Here is a 13,326-nt window from a genome sequence, read left to right on the forward strand (position 1 = left end):
GTGTAAATCAAAGACAATCTGTCCCGACAGGCAGCGCTTTCACGACAAGATCCAGCTGGGATTTCAAATACTCCAACCAGACAGATAAAGACCATTGCCTGAAGATTGTGCCCACCATTAGTCAGAGAGAAAATATTAAAAGACTGATAGGTCGAGAGCCAAGTGAAAGCCTGACGTTGCCTGCATTTTAATGGCCAGTCAGGTTTTGTGAGGTTCCGCTTTAGATTTTGTCTTGCTCCATGAAAAAAGAGGAGAGAAAATAAGACTGAAAGTCCCACATTACAAAAACATAAAATCCCACCAAAGTGTTGTGTCCACGTTTTATTTTAAAAATCTCATTTAACTTGAAACAGGACAAAACTAACTTCCTGGTAATTATTTTTAGTAAGAAGGGGGAACTTGTTTTAAAATAAGTCTTAAATATCTTGAGTCATTTGATCTTGAAAACATCCTATTTTCTGTAATATCTCTGATGTTCTTCTCTTTTTTACTTTACATATGTAAAAAGTTACATAAAAACTACTAGTAAAAAAATATTACATAAAGTATTCTTTTTATACCTTACATAATACTTTGAAGCAGAAGTTTATTTTAGTCCTGGGACTTTTGATTTTTTATTTTTTTTTCTAATTTGCAATTTGCTCGTTTAATCCATCTTTAAAACTGTTATGTGTGGCAGTGGTTAGTATCCTTCTTTTTACAGCAGATCTTTTCTATTACATTACACAATAACTTCACAATAAGCCTGAAATTATAAAAAAATAAAAAAGCGTAATTATTTAGTAAATCTGTCTATATTTGAACTGTTTATTGTATTTCTTATACTGTATTTATGTTGCGCGGCGACCTTAAGTGCCCAGAAAGGCGCCTATAAGGCGCCTTATAAATAAAATGCATTTACTACAAAAATTGAGATCAAGTAGTTTTTGTCTTTTGTAACGAAGAACAAATGTGTAGAGACAAGTTAAAAATGTATAAATCCAAGAGCAAAGCAAAGACAACATCTAAAAACCAGGCAAAACTCCACTAAACTACAATGTTCCAGTAGGTTAGACTACTGTAACGGCCTGCTCACCGGCCTCTCCAAACGAGCTGTAAAACAGCTTCAGTACATCCAGGATGCTGCTGCTCGAGTCCTGACCAGAACCAGGAAGTATGATCACATTAGTCCTGTGCTCAGGTCTCTGCACTGGCTCCCTGTACCTCAAAGAATAGACTTCAAAGCAGCTCTGCTTGTGTACAAGTCTCTCCATGGCCGAGCACCAAAGTACATCTCTGACATGTTAGTGCCATATGAACCATCTCGTACTCTGAGGACCTCAGGGTCTGGCCTCCTGTTGATTCCCAGAGTCAGAACTAAACAAGGGGAATCAGCGTTTCAATATTCTGCAGCTAAAATCTGGAACAGCCTCCCTGAAGTCGTAAGACAGGCCTCTTCTGTGTTCATGTTCAAATCTAGACTTAAAACATTTCTATTTAGCCGTGTATATGACTGAAAGGTCCTATCTGCGGTTTTCTTTCCTTCCCTTCCTTTATTTTTAAATCATTTTTCAAATTTTTTCTTTTCTTTTAAAGTAAATTTTACGTTGATTATTTCAATGATGTATTGTGATTTTAATGCACTTTTCTGTTTTGTGAAGCACCTTGAATTACTTTGTGTACGAATTGTGCTATACAAATAAACTTGCCTTGCCTTGCCTTGCCTTGCCTTCCAAGGAGTTCATCTGATAGATTATTTATGCCAACAATTATGAGTCATAACTTTTGAATGTTTTTTTTCTAAACCAAAAATCTCATAGCTGAAACCCAACATTAAAATTTAAAGGAAAACTACACTTATGGAAGGTCAGTGTCATTTCTATGTAAACAATCGATGCGATTGGCAAACACAGACTACTAAGAGTTACTGGTGAGTGCTCCAATTTTTTAAGAACAGACTTGCTCGACTTAGGGAAATTGGGAAGTTTTATTGAATCCTAACACAATAGAAATGGATTTAACTAATGTTTGAAAGTAAACACAGATTTAAATACAGTTCTTAAGAGAAATTTGTCTCAAAATGTGTCATTCTAGTCTTATTTTAAGATGATTATGGTCTAAAAATAAAGATAGTTAGACTGCTGTAGAAACTATGCAAAACAGGGACATATTTAGGTGGAAAAATTGTATAATTAGAGCTATTTTAAAAATAATCTTTCTTTGAGAAATACATGCTTATTTTAAGATATATTTCCAATTATTAAAACATAAAACGTTATTTTATACGACTTTTTAACTTGTTTACTTAAGTATTTTATACTCAAATACTCTATGCTCTACTACTAAAGTGATTAATTCATTGATTGAAATATGAGTGTTTATAGCTAATTTCAAGATTTATATTTATCTTAAAAGGTTCTATTGACAGATATTTTTCCGCTTATAACAACTATTTTTTTGTTTTTCAACATGTTTTGATAATGTTTCCTGTGTAAATGTTCTTGAGAGGATGGCCATACATCTAACATTTTTGGTCAAACACCGGAAAATTTAGGAATTTCTTTTTCATTAATGATATAACATTTTAATTTATTGAATTGGCTGAGGCCAATGACGGCAGATCATTGTGAACACCAGGACTTTATCTAATAGGTCACTAAACTACAGAAGGGAACTCGATTGTGTTTCTTTTTTAAACGGGAAAGTGACTCTGATGTAATACAGTCTTTGTCACATTGCAAAACGAAATAGCATCCCATATTGGATCAATTTTCTGTTGTGCACAATATGTTCTGCTACATCTAGCCATTACAGCATTTCGCAAACCAGCTTTGGTGCTGGGCTCCACTGCGACACCCTGACCCCTCGTGCAGGTAGAAGAAAGTTTAAGTATATGACAGCCAAGTGTAATGAAAAAGCACTTTTGGACTCTTTGAGCTCGTCTTGTTTACCTCCTCTGCCTCTGAGTGGCACTTTCATCTGTCTTCTCCCCTAATTGGATCCTCTGCACACATTCCCATCGGAGGATCTGCATCCTCTCCAACACGCTGCACATTTACCTTCCTCACACGCACGGCACATTTGCCTTTATGTGTTTACCGCTCCTCCGTATAATGACAGCCAGAGCTTTGCCCTCACATTTATTTGCATTTCCTCTCAACCCACCCAGTGTCTGAGGCCTCTCCTTAGACTTCAAAAGAAGCACCAGGAGGAAAAGATGTGGCTCCATCTAAATGAAAATAAACCCTCAAAAACGATGTTACAGACACTGTGCAGCTAGGCTATTAGTGCTTTGCCCAAGTTTTACCCCATCAACGCAGAGTCAAAAACATCAGGCAATATGTACAATTATAGAACATCAAACAAACCCACACAGAAAGCTTGATAGGAGAATATTACTGGGTAATAGTGCAGTTTTTTTTATATCAAACACATTTTTTCTTGTTTTGTCATTTCTCTTTAGTTTCACGTTGATAAAAGATCAAAACTGTAAAATTAATGAAGGCAGTTAAATTTAAAGCTGCGAATGGCGTACAGCATGCAGGCACTACCTGCACCAGCCCTCGCCACCGCCCTCTCCTGACCAGCCCTAACTGGCTGAGTGGCTGCTACATGCCCTTCACTCTTTTCCCTCTGCCTCTGCCAGCATGATCAGAGCTGCGACAAATTCATTTTTCCCCTTGTTTTTTCTGTTTTTCTGTTGGTTTTATCTCCATGGCAACCATTTCATGTTTTAGTCACCTTGGGGTGACGAACAGATCTATAAAACTTTTGGAAGAATCTCCAAAAGTTCATTTTTGGATTTCCCATTGAGATTTTTTTTGTTAACCACGTCCACATTCCTCATATATTCATATTATATGTTATGTAATTTTGTTCAGCTTGAGCTTGGATTTTGTGTTTTCAATTCACACAGTGTTCCAGTAAAAAAATGTGTGAGCAACAGGGAAACGCCACTTTAACTAGCTTGCCACGCTATAACCGTTCAAAATCTAAAACTTCTCTTTCCAACCATTCTTCCCTCCTTCCCAAAGATGCTCGAGGTGTTAGGAGGTGATAGATTGAAACCCCCTAGAAGGAGTTTCAATTTGCAGCTGGTAATAAAGGGGATTCTTAAAAAGAAAATCTTTCTAGGTCAAATGTCAATGAAGCTTCAGTTGTTGTTGTAGATTTAAACTGGCGGTATGTCTGTGAAATTTTGACAAAAGTTTGCTTTTCCCATATTGTTGGAATATGTGAAAATCGACAAATTTCACACCTGGCTACAAAATGGCCGCCAAGGCATAGGTCCTTTGAGCATTCCATAATATTTTCAAACTTTTGATTTCCCCAATACGTGTGTTTTGGTTTCGTTAGTTGATTTTGGAAAACATTTTTGCACCTCATACTAGATTGTGGCCCCATTTATTTTTTTACGGTTACACCCGCTATGATGTCATTTTTTGGGTGGGTTGTATATGAAGTCAGAAATTCACTTTCAGCAGGTACTACATACATGCAAATGTTGCTGAGTTTTTAACCTTTGTGCTATCCTAGGCACTTTAACGTTGGGAGTTGGGTCATCTAGACCCACTAGACAGTGGTCTGAACCTTTTTTCTTCAATGATTTGTGATCTTCACTGGTGTCCATGGATTACATGAAATCTTTCCATCTTTATCCACCTTTGTCATGGTAGGGAGAACACGTCAATGTAAGGGTGGAGTCATCCAAGATAGCACAAGGGTTAAGCATGCGGTGGAGGAGAAATTTTCGCTCAAAGGTGCTGTAAAAAAGTTACATTGGAAGAAAATATGGTCTTGCAGTCCAGGACATAATAAAGTTTGAAAAAAAAAAAAAAACGAGAAAAAAAAATCAAAATAAGGAACAGAAAAACTACAATAAATCCCTTTAATGCATAGAGACATTATGACATTCATCATTTCTCAAAATATTGATTTTTGTTTGACAATTATTATAGAAATGAATTACCCACAGGCAACAATTTAACCAAATTGTCTGGAATAAAAACGTCAAAAAACACTCACTTTAACAAATCTAGTTCTCACAATTTAGGGCAGAATTGATCCAATAAAAAAGATCTGAACTCCTGGCAGTCAGAGAAGGCTAACAAACTTATTTCTGACTCATTATTTTCATTTAAATCAAAGGCGAGTGGGCAGCATAGCTCATGTCCACCTGGGAAACTGATGGCGTGAGCAACTGCGGTTCTCATGAGGGAGGGATGCCCGCTATGATAAACACAGATCTGTCAGCTTCCTGTCCCCCTTCCACATTCCTGATCATCAAGTCTGCTGTAATCACAACTGTGGGACTCATTAAATTCCTGACAGCCAATGTTGCTAAGGAGAGCGTTTCTGAACCACTGGGCTCTGATATTATTTCTCTCCAAACAGAATAACAACATTACAATAAACAACCGACTCATATTTCCCTCACCAATTACTGCTAAAATTACATCACAAAAGCAGCAGCCTCAGAGAAAACACTGCTATTAAAACTGTGGCTCTTTACAAGTCTCATTTACTATCGATATGTCTCACACAGTCTTTGATCCACCTCTCAGCTCCTAGGGGCATTCTCTTAGAATGCAGAATGTCATGTGATGTCTAAAAAATGTTTAATAAAGAGACCAGTGTGTCTGCTGTGCTGCTAAGAAGAAGCAACATTATGAAATAATGAGTTTTACCTGAAGATGATTTTTAACAAATTTTTTGATTAGGGGCAGTAGTGGATGCAGTTTGTTTTTTCCAGACAAGCAATTCAACTGTGGAGGTGTAGTGGTTAGCGCTCTTGCCTCACAGCGAAAAGGCCCCTGGTTCAAGTCCCAGCTGGGGGACCTGAAACATCAATGGGGGAACTTTCTGTGTGGAGTTTGCATGTTCTCCCCGTGCATGTGTGGGGTTTTCTCCGGGGACTCCGGCTTCCTCCCTCCGTCCAAAAACATGCTTCATAGGCTAATTGGTCACCCCAAATTGTCCATAGGTGTGAATGTGAGAGTGCATGGGTGTGTGATATGTGTGACCCTGCAACAGACTCGCGACCTGTCCAGGGTGTCCCCTGCCTTTGCCCATAAGTTGCCGGGATAGACTCCGGCAGCCCCGTGACCCCGAAAGGGACAAACTGAATGAACAAAATGTATGCCAAATCGGTGAATGTTAAGCTGATAAAATTTGTGTCTGTCTGTATTTTTGTGTGTTTATAACAATCAAAATGTGCACAGTTCCTTCCATAGTTGTATGTTTATTTTGGACAGAAAACAAAGAAACAAACTGTCTATCATGAGTAGTAAAAGTCAAAAAGTTTAATCTAAAATCATATTTAATTGTAAAGTTTACAGTTTGATTACTGCAAACAGATAAAACAGATAAGACTACGTGTTAGGAACACAAAGCTCTACCAAGTTAAGAATGACCAATGTCTATTTGTCTTTTGTTTTTTCGTCCATCTTTCTGTTTGACTACTTTTGTTTTTAGTGGATTTCAGATTTGAAAAGCCAAAATCACCCCCCCTCCACCACCATGGATACATTTGATCATTTTTGGTCAAACTTTTGACCAAACAGAGTACTTGTGTATTCCATTTTATGGGTAAACTAGTACACTGTACAAAAATAATACTGTTCCTTTTGAAACTGCTGGTGTGAATCTGTTTTGTGGAATGTAACTGGCTTTGTGCACCTTTTCTAAGCAGTGTACTCGCTCCTTGCTCAGCACCTGCTGGGATCCTTGTTCCTTGGAAGATAACCAACTGTATTGAATAATTTCCACCACAATGAACTCTGAATTATTTGGAAACGGTTTCATGACGGCACTGTTTGCTTTTCTTTAATCATTAATGATGCTTTTTTTCTCTTTGACATTGCGTTAACTCATAGCTGGTTGTTCTACCTCTTTATTTTGCTTTGGTTATTTTTCTTCTAAAAGGTTTTCTTATGTTTTGTGCATTTTATCTGATACAGTCTAAGGACTGGTTTAAAAGAAAATCCTTTCACATGAAGGTCTTTGGTTTTGAGAGGAGCTAAAAGGTTAGCTTTTGAAAGAGCAGGTTATTGATGTGCACTATTGTATCTCTACTTTTCTCATGGTTGTCCAGCAGAACTTTACTTCTTTCAAACAACAATTTGATGAGTGAATAACATTGTTCTGTTTTAAGATTTATTTATTTGACTGAAATATCATCTGGGACTTTTTTTCCAACAACCAGTGCAATCATGTTTTGTGTAAGAAAAAAAAAGCAGTGGCATGGACACCGTTTCTCTGTGAGGCACTGTTATTACGAAAAAGTAGCGACATGACATATAAGAGTTAAAAGGATACTTTCCTGCAGCTTCTACACCGACCCTGTAGTCCTGGAAGCTTCTGTTGGGGTGGAAGTTGAAGATAAAGAGCACGTTTGCCCTGTCAAACACAATGACCTTGTCCCCTTCATGCTTGGCGCTAACAAAGGCCTGGAGGGGAAAGAGGAAAGAAAAAAAAAAGAGAGAAAACAGAAGCTAATAAAGTATTTCTCCAGAAATAGTTATTACCATTCTTATGCTGGATTTAGACAGGTTCACTGAAGGACGTTATATCAGCAGACTACATATTTTCAAACAGAGCGAGCAGCATCCCCACACAGAATTTCAGGTGGTTCTCATCAGCAGAAAGCAGCAGCCCAGGATGGTGCAAGGCAGACACTGTCAGCTTTAGACAGCTGCACATGATAAAGGCGCCACTTTCCTGTGGAGCGAGCTACTGCTAACGTGTCATTAGCAGAGATTATCAATGTCACCCAAGCCCCTATTTTTAGCACCTGCCTCCCCTAGCCAATTTCAAGGCAGCATATTCACGGCTGAAGGAGATGATAAGCACCTCTGGAACCGGACTCGCGGAGGATGGAGGTTAGGGAAGGAGCTAAAAGTCTAGAGTCTGTCCATTTCTTCACGAGATCGGACGAAATGCTAACTTCCTCATGCTCTCAGAGATATATTTAACAATGCAAAACATTTTTAAACCCCACCCTTCAAATCAGTTTCTGATTAAAAAAAAAAAAAAAAGTAAAAAAAAAAGAAGAAGAAAAAAAACCCAACTCTAAATACAGTGGTTTTCTAAGTAAAAGTTGCTCTTTCTTTGCATAGTTTAGAGCTTGACTCATACTCAGGAACGACATATATGTGGTTTAAAAAAAAAGAAATATTGCCTCATATATTCATTCTTTTCCAGTTAAAAACCCTTTAGCGGTTGTTTCCGGCCAACAACCACTAGAGGGCACTGTAGGTGTATATCAATATTTGCTTCTGACAGGAATGCAGCAGAAGAAGCAGCGTCCAAAACAAACATGGAGGAGAATCTGATTGTTCTCCTTCTAAACTTTATATTTTTCTTATGTGCATCGAGATGTTACTATTCTTGTTTTTATTTTTTCCTTCCTTTGACTAATAGCAAGTCATTAAACTAGGTTACAGAGACACAGAAGTACCGCTGAAAGCGCCGTCATTCAGACGCAGCTCCTGTAGTAGAAAAGGTAGACATTGCTGCAATCAAAGCCATGAACCAGGACGCAGAGATGCGTTCACTGATGCCTTTGAAGGGCTCCTCAAAATAAATAAACCTGATTACTCAACATAATTCGTGTTTTCCGTTCATTGAGATTTTCAGTCAATGCTTCCATGCAGCGATAAGACTAAAAAAGTTGAAGATAGCTTCTCCCACACGCAACTGAAGCATCTAGTTTATGAAAACATTTTTGGACAATTGAATTGAATTCAATTTATTTTATTTATATAGCCCAAGATTTACAACAACAGTCATCTCAATGGGCTTCAAACCAGTAATTGTATAATAAACATGAATCATAAGGAACATAAAGTCATAGCATTCAATAGCTGATTGCTAAACTAAACTTAACTGGGCCTCTCTGCCTTTAGACCCTCCTTCACGGTACAATCATTGAGCATCGAATTTGACACCTGTTAAAAAAGAGGCAGCGGATGCAATCTGTTGCCTGAATCCCGTTTGGTGTGAACGCAGTTTTGGCGAAGTTGTTCATAATCTCTGCACTTTTCTCTCAAAAGTGTGACTTATATATGATTTTTCTTCTTTATTCTGCAGTTTTTGGCTGCTGCGGCTTACACTCCAGGGTGACCTATAGTCCAAAAAAATAGGGTAATTACATTTTCTTGATGATAAATGGCTAACGTGCACTGGGAGAAATACACTCAAGAAACCAAACATATGGCTGTCTCATATCAGAGCAATGCCTGATTTGACGTCAGGTCTTAAGAGTCTGAAGAGTTCCCGTCTCTGTCAGTGCCTGCAGCACAATGCTGACCTGAAACAGTTTTGTGTGAAACTTAGCCAGCCAAAGAGAGCAGGGTAAATCCCTATTTGTGAAGTCAGCACCCTGAGAAAAGTGGATTTTTCATGGGGGAGGGAAAAAAGTGTTGAAATCCAATATTTGAGAAACCTCTCTGCTCTGCTTCTTCACTGGAACTTAAATTCAGTCGACTGCAGTATTGTTTACAGTAAAAAACATGGATTTCAGTTTTGTTTTTTGTCATAGCTTAGTAAGTAGGACAATGGTGTCAAGGGAAAATGCATACTCAGCTGGACTAGAGCCAGCTGCAGCAAAAAAAATAACTGCAAGTACACAGATGTGACCTGAGCGTTTTCATTTGGCTTCGTGACTCAGCACACTTCACACTGTGAAAATGTGCAGCTTTAATCCCACTCCCAAACAAATGCAACCAAATGTTTCCATCACCAAAAAGTTCCATCCCTCCAGAGACAACAAGGAGAACTGCTTGTAGATCACGTCAGGCTTACACTTCATCTTCAAAACGCCCTTGGATCCATCCACCTCTGTGAATTATTGAACCGCCAGCGCTATAGAATATATCTAATAAGAGCAATTACCTTGCAATGTCATTGATAAGCTCTGTGAAGGATTCAGACTTATCTGGTTATTACAGCAGAATCTATAAACATTATTGGCATTATCTCTGAATGATGTTCTACAAAGTCTTTGTCTGATCTTTTATTAGTCTCCAAATACGATTTATTTTTCATTTTATTTGCCCACAGCATCAGTTCTGGAGGAGCCCCTGGAACTGAGTTATCATGCATCTGGTTTCCAGATAATCTTGCGTGTAATGCTGGTTTTGATCCATGTGAATACTTTGATGCCAGCACCTTCAAGCACATTATTCTGTATATTTAGATTTTCCTACACTTCCACAACACCTTTGATATTTTGTTTTCTGAATTATTAATAAAATATTTTTTTTCTAAAGGTCTATCTGGTGTCTAAACAGAGCAGCTGTTGTTACTGTATAAACTGAGAAAAGCAGGCAGAACCATAAATACCATAAATGTGAATGGAAATGTAACTTACAGTGCAGAAATAAAATGTGTGGCAAAGTCTGAGCCAACTACTAAGAATGTGATGCATTTTTACCCGTTTACACTTATTTCCAGTTATATTTGTGTAAGAGTCTATTTGGGTTTAAAAATGTCTTCTGGATTCCTGCTAAATATTTACGTTTGTACGTGTAAATGATGCATCAGACACGTTTAGCGCTATCAGTAATGAATTGATCATATGATCAATTCATTGAAACTATCCTTTCAATGTTCAAAATATCTCACATGTAGAACTGATGGCATCACCTTTGGGGGAAAAAACACAAAAAATAAAACAGGCTAAAAAGGTGTTTCTAGACTCAAGTACTCCTAAGAAATATAGCTTATTATTCATGTGATCCTTTATTAAAGACAAACATTCTGCAGAGCGGCAAGAGTTCATTAGAATTCAGAGAAGCCTTGGATTGGAATAACCTCGCTCCCCTTTCCTCTTCCCATTGGTGAGAGCTCAGAGCAGGGAGCTTGTGGCTGCCAAGTGTATTTTCTACGTCACAAATGTCTCTTTTTCAAACAGCTTTTTTTCATCTGCTTCTAAGTCACAACGACCTGAATGAAGAAATTCTTAGAAATGCACTTTTGAGTTAATTTTTCTTCATGTTCTCCATCATAAAATATGCCACAAAAACATATATAAAAAAAACTAAGATAAATAAAAACCCAACTTTTTTTTAATTGGTGTGGGTTTTTATTCTTTTAACTTCATTGAAAAATTAAAAAATATCCCTCAACTCCTAAAAACCCTTTTCTAGTATTCTTTGAATTAAAAGTACAAATTAGCTTGTTTTTTTAACAAATGATTAACGTGACAATCATTTCTTAATATGTTTTAATACCTTTTAATATGTTTTTTTCCTCTCATAATTCATGCTTCATTCTGATTCTTTATTGATTTTTCTATTGCACCTTTGTCATTTGCTCTGCTTCTCTCTATAAAGCATCGTAGGTGACATTCTCATAGAAGGTGCTATAGATAAATATAAATTGAATCTGTGCTAATAATTAACCATCACCTCTATCTCTCCTCTCCTCAGCTAAGTTCAGGCAAGCAAAAGATCTCCAGAAAAGTATTGTAAACGGTTGATAAACCAATTTAAGGCAAAGAAATGAATGCTAGTTGTTCAATGCAAACACATTAGGGATTGACTGGAGGTAAATAAGTCTGATTTATTCTCATCTTTAACTTTCTAAAATGTCTAACAGCTTAAAGTAAAATTATTTCTGGTTAAGTGTCAAAATAAAGACTTAATATTCAACTATTTCTCAATGATACCGACATTTGGTCTATAAACCACTTCATGTAGACTTGTGTGTCCCATAATTTCATGTTGCAATAAAAAAGTGAGTTTTGGCTTTATTATTTGATACAAAGTTTCACGTGGAAAGCTCAAACACGCCATGCGGTGGTGACATTCCGCCTGAAGCGGCTAAGCTTTGGAGTAATTGTCCTTCCTGCCAGTACAGTACAGTCCGGGCTCGGTACTTTCTCTCATTTTGATACAAATGGTTTAATCATTCTCTATTTTTTTCTGTCGTGTATATGTTCATTTATATTTCTGTCATTCTTCTGCATTAGTTTGTCAGCTGGTCAGTCTCTAAACATGAAGGTCAACTGGCTTGAATCGGTGGATCAGCCACTGGGGTTGTGCAGAAGGGCATTTCTGAAACAACTGCACAGACTCCCTTCTAATCCCTGTCAATTTAGCCACACTCTCCATTTGCATTATCCCATTACTTTGCTACAAACCCCTCATGAGAGAAACATAATTTATTCTCTCAATTGCAGCCAAAGACAGAAACTCAAGGAAGCGAGTGAAATCTATTACTGCTCAACTTGACAGCAGGCAGAGAAACAAGACACTTTTTAAAAGGAGCTCCATTTAAGGGGCTTTTATCTCTCCGAGAAGGCCGAACAGGTGTGTAAAGATGGAGACTGGAGAATACATTTATCCTAGGAAAGAATGATCTTATAAGACTACATAATCAATATTTTTTCCCCCCTATTTTCACATGTGTGTTATCGAGTATCTGCACAATTCTGCAAAGTTGGTGTGTGCCGTTCTTACAGGTGGAGCTGCCAGCCAGCCGTACTTGTCTTCGGCGCGGTTCATGTCCCGGTCAAAGGCGTAGAGCTGGCAGTAGCGGAGGTGATCCGTATCCAACAGGTTAAACTGCCGTCGGGCATAGTGGTAACTCTGATTGTTGCCTTCCCTGGGGAAATCCAGCCACTCTGGATGGCCAAACTCATTTCCTGCAACACAGAGAGTGTTATTAAAAAATGTACATAATGAAGAGACAGACATACCGTCTCTGAATTGGCATACTCTACTGTGTCATGCTTTATGAGCTCTTCCTTCCTTTGAGGTTTTGAGAAATATTAACAAGGCAAAAGAAGAGACAGATCAAACATGCAAAAGACAGCGACAGATATGACCTTGACAGACTTTTCCAGAGCCTGACAAAGATATTCCCATATTAAAACACGAGCACATAGCTCCTGCAGTATTTTTGCCAGCAAGGATTTTCCAACCCAATATCCTGCTGTTCAAGAGGTAAAATTAAATCAAGCAATAAAGCAGAAATTATAATATATATATATATATTAAAGAAAAGGAATTCTTTGATATAAACTTTTTATAGGTTACCATTCTTAACAATACATACATTTTTAATCAATCAGCACACTTGAGGTTTGTCTTAATCTAAGTGTTGACAATTAATCAATTTAATAGATTAATTGATTTCTATTCCTACGATCCACCGATCTGTCTGAGGCAAGTTATTAGTCAAATCGACTTACAGTGTATGATTATATATTCGTTTCAAAATGAAATAAATCATATCAGTCATAATTGATATTGGAAAATACCATTTGAATTGAGGCACAGTAGGCCATCACATAACACATGTGTGATGGCAGCAAAAAAAAAAGATCAATCCATCATTACA

At 37.5% G+C, this 13,326-nt stretch overlaps 1 protein-coding gene across 1 annotated transcript in view; it reads right to left on the minus strand.

Annotated features, from left to right (window-relative positions):
• Window positions 1–13,326, minus strand: part of gbe1 (1,4-alpha-glucan branching enzyme 1) — a 122,925-nt gene that overhangs the window by 25,635 nt on the left and 83,964 nt on the right. The window contains exons 13-14 of the mRNA XM_023962003.1: window positions 12,444–12,628; window positions 7,297–7,427 (exon numbers count right to left, since the gene is read on the minus strand). Coding sequence (XP_023817771.1) covers window positions 7,297–7,427; window positions 12,444–12,628 — 316 coding nt within the window. The remainder of the gene's footprint in view (window positions 1–7,296; window positions 7,428–12,443; window positions 12,629–13,326) is intronic.

Source organism: Oryzias latipes, chromosome 13 (assembly GCF_002234675.1).
Source record: "Oryzias latipes chromosome 13, ASM223467v1".
Lineage (NCBI taxonomy): Eukaryota > Metazoa > Chordata > Actinopteri > Beloniformes > Adrianichthyidae > Oryzias > Oryzias latipes.